The sequence below is a fragment of the Ambystoma mexicanum genome, chromosome 3q (genome assembly GCF_040938575.1).
Source record: "Ambystoma mexicanum isolate Mex_15411 chromosome 3q, UKY_AmexF1_1, whole genome shotgun sequence".
Classification (NCBI taxonomy): Eukaryota; Metazoa; Chordata; class Amphibia; order Caudata; family Ambystomatidae; genus Ambystoma; species Ambystoma mexicanum.
In genome coordinates this window covers 865,475,483-865,487,759 of record NC_090926.1, presented here as the reverse complement: position 1 = coordinate 865,487,759, position 12,277 = coordinate 865,475,483, and the positions used below count along the sequence as shown (strand labels likewise).

The following is a 12,277-nucleotide window of genomic DNA, read 5'->3' as shown; positions in this document are numbered from 1 at the left end:
CGAGCGCTGGTGATCTGGTGCATTCCGACTTCCCGATGTAAAAGATTGTGGTGGTATTGTCCTAGAAGACTCGCCACCTTGCCCTTGAGGGACGGAAGAAAGGACTTGAGGGTCCAAAACACTGCCCGAAGCTCCAGGATGTTGATGTGGAGCTCCTTCTCCTCCGGCAGCCACAGGCCTCTGGCGTGTAGATGTACGGTGTGGGCTCCCCAGTCCTCCAGGGAACCGTCTGTCGTGACATTCTCCTGGTACAGGGGGGCTCTGGAAGTCTGTGTCCTCAGCGATGTTGGAGCACACACCCCACCTTATTGTTCGACTATTCTGTCCTTGAAGCCTTCGGACACCTGGATCCAACGGATCATGGAGTGGCCGCATCCGCAACCTGCAAAACCTGATCAGGTAGATACACGACGACATCATGCTGAGCAGCGACTTAATGTCCCTAACAGCCGCTGCACCTTGGTCAAAATGGCCGCTATCCTCTCTTCCGAGGGGGCCACCAGGCAGGACACCATGTTGAGCCTGGACCCCAGGAATAGCAGGTCCTGCGATGGAGTCCAGCAGGACTTTGCATAGTTCACAGAGAACCCCAGATCTGTCAGCAGCCGGACAGTCCTCCATGTGATCGACAGCGACGTCCCTTGCACTGGCCCGGAGGAGCCAGTCGAGGTACGGGTACAGATGTATCCCCTATAGGTGCAGATGGGCCAACACCAGAGCCAGGCACTTTGTAAAAACTCTTCGCGAATGGTGATGTGCAAGTACGCGTCTAAATCCGACGACGAAAGGAAGTCTCCCTCCTCCAGTTGGCCAAGCACATGCTGCAACTTGACCATCCTGAATGTTTGGGACTTTATGTACTTGTTGAGACGTAGATAGAGAATGGGTCTCCAGCCCCCATTTTTCTTTCTTACCAGAAAGTATCTTGAGTGAACTTCGGAGCCCCTGAGTCGTTTCGGAACCAGCACTATCGCCCCTTTTTTTTTTTTAACATGGCCAGAACCTCCAGCAGCAGCTGAGGGACGTGTTCCTGCCTTGCCACCGGTGGAATCCGCAGACACTTTTGCTGAAGCTCAAATGTGTGTCCGTGGACGAGCATGTCCAGCTCCCACCGGGGTGCAGGGGTGGGGGGTGTGGGGTGCCCATGTCTTGGCCAGTTCAGTCCTGCTTGGAGGACGGCACACCGCTTTGGGAGCCCAGACGGCGGCCACCTCCAAAGGCCTTGCAGCGACCCCTGTAGACTTCCATCGAGGATCTGCCCACCTTCCCTCCTGGGGAACGAAAGGACTGAAACTATTCCTGCAGTGTGCCAAGGGCACGGGCTGTCTGCATGTCGGTCTTGATGGCCTGAAGATATTCATCGACGGCCTTTACAAAGAGATTGTCTCAGTCGAAAGGCATGTCCAAGACTCTCGTCTGGACCTCCTGCCTAAAGTTGGTGGCATTCAGCCAGCCACGACGGAGGCAAACCCTGTTGCCCATCTGGCGGAACCCCGTGTCTGCAATGTCCAGGCCAAAGTAATAGCGTGGTCTGATGCCACCTCGCCTTCCTGAAGGATCTCCATAGCCCGACCCACTTGTCCTCTGGGAGGAAATCCAGGATCAGAGCCATCTTGTACCAAAGCTCCTAGTCGTACCTGGCCAGGATAGCTAAAGCGTTGGCCGCCTTGACCGTTGTCACTGCCGAGTATCTACCTACGGCGTCCAACTTCTTCCCCTCGGCCATCCGGGGTAACGGAGGCTGAAGGCTACTGGTTGGATGACTTCCGTGCAGCAGCCAAGCCCACGGAGTCGGGTGATGGCCGTGACCGCAAACATTTAAGTGCAGACCCTGGGACCCAGTATTTCTTTTCAAGCTGGTCGCCTGGGCGGAGGCGGGATTCTTCAGCAGTGCCATCCCCTCATCCCAGATGTCGTCCAGGAGGGGCACTGCCAAAATGATCTACCTTTTCACCTCCGGGCGTTGATACAGGAAGCCCTCCTTGGTCTCCTCCGGTGTGAGCTGGAAGAGTAACGAAGCATGGGCAATTGAGTGGAAGGAACCCACTTGGTCTGGGGAGAAGCCCTTGGCGGCAGAGAGATGCCGCAGTCATCTGCATCAGTCGTCACTGTGTCCGTCCCCGTATCCCTGAGGGGTTGGGGGGGGGTACTGGTGGTTGGAACCGAGGCATAGGGTGCCTCTTGCTTTTCTTCAGCGGTGGTGGCCCCGGTGTCAATGGGGTCGTCGCAGGTGGCTGTGCCGTCGGCATTCTCTTCTGATTCTCCTACACCAGTGTGTGGAGGGTCGAGAGAATATCATGCAACAGAGCTATGGGAGGTACCTGCGGAGAAGGGTCACTGGGCCCAGCGCCCGTCGTCCCCGCCAACAGTCATTGCCACTTCTGGCGAGTACCTCCTAGACGTTCCCATTGTTGTCCCCAATGTCTTCCGGGATGGTGTGGCCAGAACCCTTGGCCTCTGCATCGGAAGAAATATCTGTGCCTTGGAGTTCTTCCCCCCCCATCCCCCCTTTCTTTGGATCCTGAGGGGTCGGCCTCAGGCTGAGGGATGGTATCTTCTTCTCCGGGGTCCTTTCCATTGTTTGGGAGGAAGAGACACCCTGGCCGTCGCAGGGGCACCCTGGACCGGGTCAGCCCCTTTTGCTTTTGAAAGGGTGGCCGCCACCAGCTCAATAGATGCCGACGATTTAGCCTGTATCACCTGGAACTTGGCCAGGTCCGCCACGTTTACCTATTGCTTGGCCCTCTCCGGTTTCTCCCATAGCTACCCCGGGGAAGCTGACTTTCCCTTCGACGAAGAGCTGGAGCGATGGCTGGAGACAGAGGCCGCAGATGATGAATGCGCACTGGACGTTGCGGGTCCCGCTTGTGCGGCAACCCCCACGGAACCGGTTCCGCAGTGCTTCGCCTTCTCTTGAACCTCCCCCCCCATGGATGGAGCACCTTCAAAGGACTTAGAAGCATGCTCTGGCTGGCTGGATCCGGAGGGAGCATGCCCCTGTGAACCCCACGGGACAGGGACCTTTGCATTTGAGCCATGCCGCCAGTCTGCTGTGCCGATCCTTAATCGTGCGCTTGGTAAAGCCACGGCAGATCTTGCAGTGTTCCTCCTTGTGTGTCGGGTGAATACAATAAAAAGGCACTGGGAATGCTTGTTCTCCACGAATGGCGAAAGAAGAAGGCTGGGCCCCTTTTGACAAAATGGGCACCCATGGGTGCAATACTGCAGCTGAGTAATTCAGCCTGCGGTAAAAACGCACAATGGTAGGAAAATTAATCCACTGCCACCAGCCGTTATTTGTGGTAAGGGTAATATAAAAAATGTTACATGAGAAGGTAGACAAAGGGGATACTAAGTAACCCCCAGCACGCCACATAAGATGGTGTGCGCTGGGTCTACAAAGAGAAAAAGTTAAGTAAAGTCAATTTCACTTTACTACTCTTGTAAACTCTAGTTTATCCAAGAGAAGGTATTTAAACCTTAGCACAAATCCAAAGGACTTCTCTGTGCCACTGCACTGAAGGTGCTGTGTGTCACAATACAAAAAGATGATGCCTATAGAGTTTTAGACTTCAAACCGAAAGAAATACAGGGTTCAAATCAGAGAAAAATATGAGAGAGTGTGAAAATGGTCTGTCTCACTCCAGGATCAAAATGAAAAGTCCTGAAGTCCAGCAAACGAGCTGGCGGTGTCCAAGGTGGAAGGGAATTAGCATAGAAATGAGAATTCTCCCCCAACACCTCCGCCTGATGGGTTTGTGATTAACTAGGCTTTGGTGGAATGGGACAGGAGTCGTCCTCACTTGGTCTCTTGGGGGTAACGCATTTCTGTGAGAAGTCTATGAATTGGGACATCTTATCCATATAATTCTCAAACCACTGTATAGTCCACTGGGATAAAGCAGAGGAATCTGGAGGAGGGAAAGGCACTCAGAAATGGGAGCTTTTCCTGATAAAGGCCTAGAGAGGGGATGGGGCTTTCAGAGTACTCCTCTTGACGAGAGGTGGTGCTACTGGGCTGTTCTGCCGCCGAACAATAGCCACAAGACTCTTGTGCATTTTTGGCGGCTGAATGCTGATTCTCGACACGCCTGAAGGCGTTGTTGTGGTTGTCGACTTAGCCAAAGCCTTAGGTGCCGACGTGCCTTTGGACGATGACGTGTCGGCACTCCGTGTGCTTTTTGTGGTAACGCCCTTAAGAGAAGATAGCCCGGTCGCATGCCAAGAAAACAGTTGCGGGGAGGGCGCCGGACCGCGAGGTACTGAGGTACTGTCAAAGTCTTCAGCAGGCCTGTTGGCATTTGGCGCTTCTTCGAGATGTCTGTCGAGGAGGCTGTGCGGGTTGTGTGTTTATCCTTAGGTAGTGCATGTGTGCCCCTGTCGCCGGGATGTGAAGTCACCATAACAGAACTGGTGGTCTGTCTGTCGCGGCCAGTGACCGCCATCTGGTAACCAGAGGGTTCCGCCAAGATCTATGGCCTTCAGCTCGGAGCCATGGATGCCGCTAAAGTTCTCGTCATCCAAGGCGACGGCGCCAACAGGGAAACCACTTACGGCCTGCAGTGCGTAGGCCGCCCACCGCTTTGTTGCCTTTCTTTTAACGTCTTGGGACAAAAGAGTTTGCAGGACTCACAGGAATGCTTGTCGTAGTCCCGAGGTAAGCACCCGTTAAATTTGCCATGGGTGTCTTTACAGGGTTATTTTCCATTGCACGACGGATAAAATTTAAATTGAGCCCTCTCCATAAAAGAGGTGAAAGGCAGCCAGACCAGAAAGGGTAAGAGGGGAAAAAGAAATGCATTGTCAGAAAGAATCAACCCAGGGCCCCACTCTCCCTACTGTAAGGGCATGGCCGGAGGGCCGAGGCCACGCGGTGGACAGATGATCGATGCACCAGTCGCCAAACAGCAGTGGATGTCTTCTGCATAGGAGTCCACAAAGCAGTCGAAGAGAATTAGTCAAAGACTAGACAACCATTGGTCGTGGGACAACGAAGTAACTATTGAGCAATATAATCTCTTGCGAGCTACACTTAAAGGCGAACAACTAGTTGGATGGAAAAAAACAATCTGAGGGACCTTGATGCCTGAGGGATTTTGGGATAGTCTTAGTCACACTCATGTCGACGTCCCCTTTCGATCCTCGAAACAAAGATGCAATATTCTGCGATTGTCTGACTATTTGCACAACATGTGATTCTAAGCAGATTATCGAGCATCAGAAAAATCATATTCATACTTCTCCAACGCTCCAGATGTAGAGAATATACTAAAGAAAGATCAAGATATGGGACTGGATCCAGGGTATTGACTTTCTTGCCAGGAAGGGAAGATAAAATGAGTATTCACACCAAGCGTTTAACTCTAAATGCCCTAACGTGTATCCCAAAAAACCATGCTCTAAAGATCTGAGGCGCTTCATATTGTATTTCAGGCTAAATATCTTACCAACCAGAGAATATTACGGTTCCTGGCAAGGCATTCCACTGGCAGATCAACTATGCAGATGGTGCAAATCTGAAATTAAGACTTGTCGCATGTGTTGACTTGGTGCCCAGCCTTAAAAGAACAATACATATGAGGCTACAGCCCATTGGTAAATAGGCTTGAGATCAGTGAATTGGAACAATTCTGGGAAACCTTATTTGGAGCAAACTCCGTGGGCATAACTGCTGCAGCACACAATGTTTGAAAGGTGGCATTAAAATTACTGGAACACAGGCAACAGAATAATCGATAGATTGGGTTTTATACATTTAACTGATTAAGATTTTATTGTTGACTGCATTTAATGGTGAATTTTAAAACCCAAAGTTTTCTCTTCCTTTTTAAATGTTTTGTAATTTTCATGCTTACTGTTTGTAAAAACTAACCAAATACACAAGAAAGAAAATAATTGATAGATTAGTGCACTCAAGTGGGCCTTTAATAAATGTTTAATTTTATGGACACCGTTGGCGCAAATTTCAACAGCTGTTAAGTGGCTCGCTTATCCAGTGTACAGTTAATGAGTTTGCATTGGGTGGTATATGGCTATAAAAAGGAAGAATCCGGGATCCATAAAAATCATTACATTTAATTTCTGGACATTTTGCTTTGAAAATGCCTCATTTTGGTACCATTCTTGTGAATAAATGTCCCAATTTAAACTAAATCACATTAGGTTGATACCTGTGTGATTCTTGATTCCCATTCATCTTCTCCACTTTCGTCAATATCTCGTCAACTTTGAATGTTTTCCTGTTGAAAGAAAAAATGTGTTGAACAGTGTCATTTCGTCACATGATTCTAGAGATAAATAGCAAAACTTCTCATTCGAATAAAACTGGCATCTCCATTTTCAAAATGGTTAAAGGAATATTGCACTCAAACTTTTTATTGTCCCGAGCGTTCGAGCATGTGGTTTAAAGCAATCTTTGAGCAATCGTAAAAACATTCCTATGCACCTTACCTTAGTTTTCCTCACTTTTACACATGTGAAATCAAGCATCGGGGTGTGGCCATCTTGTGCTAATCTTATCCGTTGCCGCATCGCCCTAAGTTGAACTGCCCTCGCGGCACTAAATCATATCCCCCGCCCTGAAGCCGACATCACTAGACGTGCATGTCCCATTTCACAATGCAAATGCATGTGTCATGTCAACTTTCTCTATGCACCAGTTTATGACGTGTCTCCATTGAACTGGCCTCTTTCCTCAATAAGTATAAACAGACCGCTTCTCAGACAACATCAGAGATGCTTTTTCAATCGTTTGTCTTTTTTTGCATATCATGTGACTAGTTTCTGCTCTGTTCAGCCATCTTCGTTGTTCGTAGCCAGTGCCAACAGATACTAGGTCTAGCATTACTATCTATTTTAATTTTGGCGTATAATGGCAACAATACAGCCCTACCAATATGAGCCGGAGTATTCAGAGGCGGAATTAGTTGAAAGAAAGATGCGGAAACCATGGGGTTTCGGACGACAGTTGGGAGGACGAAACACTGGATCATGAGCCTGAGCCTAGTTGCATGAAAGGCATTTCCACCTGGTGTACCTGCAATCAGTGCAAGGTCATGCCAAGCGAGGAGAACTGCTGCTGCAGAGAAAACTCTGGATTCTTGGCCAACATATTGGAAGACACCACCGCTATGCGTTACCAAGCTGCAGAACTGCAGGGCAGCCTGCCTCACAAGGTCCGTGTTGAGGATTATGATGGTGCTTATGCACGAACTTCGCACAACAGTTTGCCGTCGCTATCCAATTAACTAACAAGCGTACTCTAGATGTGATGTCACTTGGGCCACTAACATTTCATGTTTGTCTCCTATATTGTCGTAACTTGATCTATCACTGCCAAATGAATGTAGTCTGGCAATTCAATACATCTCTCGCAATTTGGGGAAATAATAGTGGTCATCTTATGTGTCTTTCACGTACAACCAAGAAACAGTATTTCTCTGTGCCCCAAACGTTATAGATTGCATGAGTGTTCACTTTTGTAATGTGTCTACACCAAGTTGATTGATCCATGAAGTAACATTTGTACAGGCAACTATGCCATTGGATAAAAGATTGCATTTTCAACTAAGGTTTGTACACTTATGTTCATTTAGAATACAGTTTGTACGTTTCCCTTCCAGAGGTGGTACAGGCTGGGGGACAATCGTTCATTTACATGGTGGCTTCATGGGAGGCTTGCATACCGCGTTAGAAGAGTAAAACCCGCCCGTGTCATTGTAGCCATTCGAGCCAAATTCCCCAGTGACAGCGGTCAGTACACGCAATTTTCCCACACTGTGCTGCAACCCCAAGTATACAACGTGTAGTACATTTGTGCCATCAACATCAGCAACAAAATACAAATCATCTTTTGTGAATAGTGGTTTGAATTTTTCAGTGAATCAAGGACACGCTCACTTGTCTATGAGTGACATGCAACAATGGTTGGTGAACTTTTACGCTCACCCCCTCTGCAATAATCCATGCCCCCTCCAGTATCAATTGCAGGTCTCACCTCTGGCTGTGTGCTCCCAAGGGGCCTGGCAGGGTGGGAATGGCCAAGGTGCCAAACACCATGTACACTGCAAAGGTATCTTCTGCACAGCGGCCATTGTTCACATGGCCTAGCCAGACCCAGTGTCTCCAGGCACCGCTGAACCAGGCCGCGTCCCTGTAATCCACATAAGTGTGTCTCCATTCAGCAGTGTTCCGGCCCTTTTCTGCATGTATCATGCCCATCCATCCGCCCTCCAGTATCAATGGCAGTTTGCACCTGTAGCCGTGCCCTCCCAAGGTGGCTGGCAGGTTGGGCCTAGCAAGTTGGGAACAGCCAAGGCGTCAAACACCATGTACACTTCAAAGGTACCTTCCGCGCAGGGGGCATTGTTCACATTGCCTACCCAGACCCACTGTCCCCAGGCTCGTCAAATCAGACCGCAGTATAAACATGTCACTCATTCACACACACGCCCACCTTTCAAATTTTTTATAAACCCCTTGACTTTTTTTTTTTTTTTAATATTCTATTTAAAGAATGTATACAAGGTGTGGAATTAGGAGGCACATGGATCAGAGGTCGTGGACCAGCTTGCTGGTGTGGGCATTACAGAGAACACCACGGTTTCACAGAAAATCAAGAAAACAAGGGTAACTAACAAACAATTTCGTTTTCTGGAAGTGTTTTGGGCTGGTGTTTTCTTCATAACATGTTTTTTATTCAAAGTGCCATCTAGTGTATGCGTGATTTACATTGAACATGTTTTAACAACTCATCTCCTAAAGGCACAGACAACAAATGAAACCAAAGATGCTGCTTGCCAAACAGATTTCACCATGGAGAAACTATTTGAGGCGCATCGTGGTCCAGTCAATAAGCAGACTCGAGATGCTTATATCCAATGGCCAGAAACTGAATTGAATGTTACCGGCAAAGCCAGCAAAGTGTTGTTGGACCATTGCTACAATGTGAGAACTCGACAAGATGAAACCGAATATAATGAAGATGCTTTTGAATTCCTTGCTGTTCACTTGGCACAATCTACACCCGCAAAAAATGTCCACCCAATAAACAATCGACGTTGATGGTTTCTCCAATTCGTGTGTAAATAACACAAGCTGAACTAACAGAGACTGAAGCTTCAACACAATTGACCGAGGAACTTGCCAAAGATCTCGACGACAGTTTGTCTAGTCACAAACCACATTCATGCCGTACGATTGGCTAATTAAGGAACAACAAATACATTGTATGATTGATATTATACGGATGCTGAAATATGTCCATCCAGTGAGGGGGAAAATATGGGGGGGCATTGGTGAATGTGACTTGTGTATTAGAAGGCACTAACCTGAAAATCCAAGCCACCTGTGCCCAACCCCAGGACACATTTTCATGGTCCGCTCAACTGATGCTGGGCAAAGTGCCAGCTGGAAATCTATGTTCAGCAGCTTTACTTTTCAGTGGCTCGACTTTTAGTAAGTTGTTCAGTCTCTGTCAATTTATGGGACTTCAGTTGCTTGCTAAAACACAGTACTACAACTATCAAAGAGAATTCGTGTTCCCTGCTATTAGTCAAGCCTGGAAAATTGAACAAATGTCAATTGAAAGGACATTCTCTGAAAAACGGTTCATGCTAGCTGGCGACGGACAGTGTGACAGCCCCAGATTTTCAGCAAAGTACTGCACATACCACTTTCAGGACATGGAAAATAAAAAACAATTGTGATTTCGGATATCGTGCAGGGGCCCCAATGTAAAGCCTCAGTGGCCATGGAGAAACATGGTTTCATAAAATCCCTTGAACATCTTCAATCAAGGGGAATGCAAATAGACCTCATAGCCACTGACAGACATGTTTCAATAGCCAAGGCCATGTGAGAGCAGTTTCCAAACAATCACCATCAATTTGATGTATGGCACGTTGCCAATATCAGTCAATAAAAACGTCACAGCTGCTGGTAAAAAAAAAATTGTGTTTGGAAAATATTTTACAGTGGTCTCGGTCTATCGGCAACCATCTTTGGCAGAGCTCCAAAACTTGTGATGGGCCTGTAGAATTTCGACTTGAAAAATGGCACTCATTGATAGAAAATCAACAATTTAACAAATGTGCACATGGACACTTATCAGAGGAGCAGGAATGCAAGAAGTGGTTGGTTTCACCTTCACCTCCACACAAAGCTCTTGAGAAGATCGCGTTTGATAAAAACTTTCAAGAGACCTGAAGGGACTCTCAGAATTCTCTCAAACCAGAGATTTGGAGGTTCCACATTATGTGCCTAAAGTACAGACCCAAAATGTTGCATTTCTGCATAGACTGTATGCAATCTAGAACATTAGCCGTATTAGCGCTTAACGAGAATCTAGGCAGAGAACAATCGACAACTGCAGGAAACTTTGCAATGCTTTGTTACACAATGGCCTTTGCAAAAAGAAGCAAAAAATGGGTTGCCAAGCCAATACCAGGAAATGGAATTCGATTTTGTGAAAGATCTCACTTTGACTGTGTTGGCCATGCATACTCATAGAATATATCCCGATTTTGTTCCTAGGACACATACATTGCGACAGTCAACTGTTCAACGAGCCCCGTCGACCGAAAGCAGACCTCGTTGAACAGTTGACTTCCTAGTATAAATGATTAGCAGCGGGGTGTATGTTCCATGTTGTTTGTACATTGTACATGAACAATGGAATGCTATTAAACTCGATTCTCAAAGCTATTAAAAGGTATTTAATGATGCACATTTAATCCGGTTTATTAATCATTCATTTATATATCGAACGATAACATGCATGTCTGTGGTTGGTTGGGGTCTGTAAAGCTCAACATATCTGGCTATAGCGTCCAAATTGTCTTTTCAAATGTATCCGCTTTGTCAACAGTAACTCTGTTTTTCCCCTACACGCTGTCGGCCAGCTCTTGTGGGTCCTCCACTGATCAAGGCGCGGTAGGGTCAGACGGATATCAGCATGAAAGCAACTGCAGGGTCTGCAGTTGCCTTAGCATGCATGTGTCCAAATACACAGAATAAATATGCGTCCCACTATGGAATGAGACCAGGGGAGTAACTGCAAGGGAACCAAATTATATATAAGAAAATAAATGGAGCAAAGAACTCTGCTGCCTGAGCGCGCTCTGTCGAACATTACAAGAGCAGTACATTATAAGTTCTCGAAACGTCACTACTGACCTTTCCCTACAGGTGCATAGTGTTACACCAGGATTGGAGGAAGACATGGATAAAGTATATAGATAGAGGGACTGGCTGGTGTCTTGGAGATCCGGCGGGCCGCACGTGCGTCAGCTGGGCTCCTCTCGGCGGGGTGAAGGTTGGGCAAAGTTCCACAGAGATGAAGTACAGCTATCTGACTAAGCTAAATAACAAACTTGGCATGCAAAAACGAATGACTCAGCAAAACACTGCATGAAATGGGGCTGTTGGTGTGAAATAGGTGCGTTCTCACCTATATTTTTATGGGGGCATGTGTTCGGGGTCGTTATTTCGGATGCCTTATCAGAAGGGACGATTTTTGATTTGTGGCCTTTGGAATCTTACGATTTCAAACACAGTGGGGATAGGTGTTACTGTTACCAAAATATATGAGCATTCTATATTAGGTATATGGTAGATGAATTGGAGGTGGTGCGGAGGTATGGTCTGGAGACCAGCTGCGTTCAAAGAGAATAGGGAGCATGGGTTCAGGGGACCGCGGGATGGCAGGGAAAGGGTGGGGAGGGCATGAGTCAGTCAGCAGAGATGGATGGGGCACTAAGGTTGGAGCAGGCCTTGGTCTCACATTCTTGGATGAGCACATTTTGCCAGGGCGCGATACTTGCAAAAATGAATAGCTTCTGTGAGAACAGGAGGCGCGCTGAGCAGACAGAGGTGGTGGGGGCTTGCCGAGTGCTGCGCTGGGAGAGGGAGAGTGAACATTTCACCAGAAGGGCAGATGGCCTAGAAACAGATGGTTTTTGGAAGGACACAAAATGGTGTTTCAAGTATACACATTAGCACAGCGTTAATATACTTATATGAAACATGGGCGATGCAAATGGGTACAGGAGGGGTGGTGATGTCTCACCTCCCTTAGCTTAAACGTCATTTACCCGGTACGAGAATGGTGCAGAGAGTGGGATATACCGCCTCTCCTCCTACATTTGTTAGTGCACGGGAAGTTCAGTGGAGATGGAAGGGCACTTGGATTAATGACTTGTCAGTGTCTCACGTTATCCGCAGAGCACATTCCTCCGCGGAAACCGTGCGCATGCATACGTGACAATGGGGAGGACAC

The 12,277-nt window shown here is 47.6% G+C and overlaps 1 protein-coding gene across 1 annotated transcript in view; it reads right to left on the bottom strand.

Moving 5' to 3' along the window:
* SUZ12 (SUZ12 polycomb repressive complex 2 subunit) overlaps positions 1-12,277 on the bottom strand; it is a 1,189,145-nt gene that overhangs the window by 1,052,495 nt on the left and 124,373 nt on the right. The window contains exon 4 of the mRNA XM_069654958.1: positions 6,171-6,239. Within this exon, the coding sequence (XP_069511059.1) occupies positions 6,171-6,239 (69 nt within the window). The remainder of the gene's footprint in view (positions 1-6,170; positions 6,240-12,277) is intronic.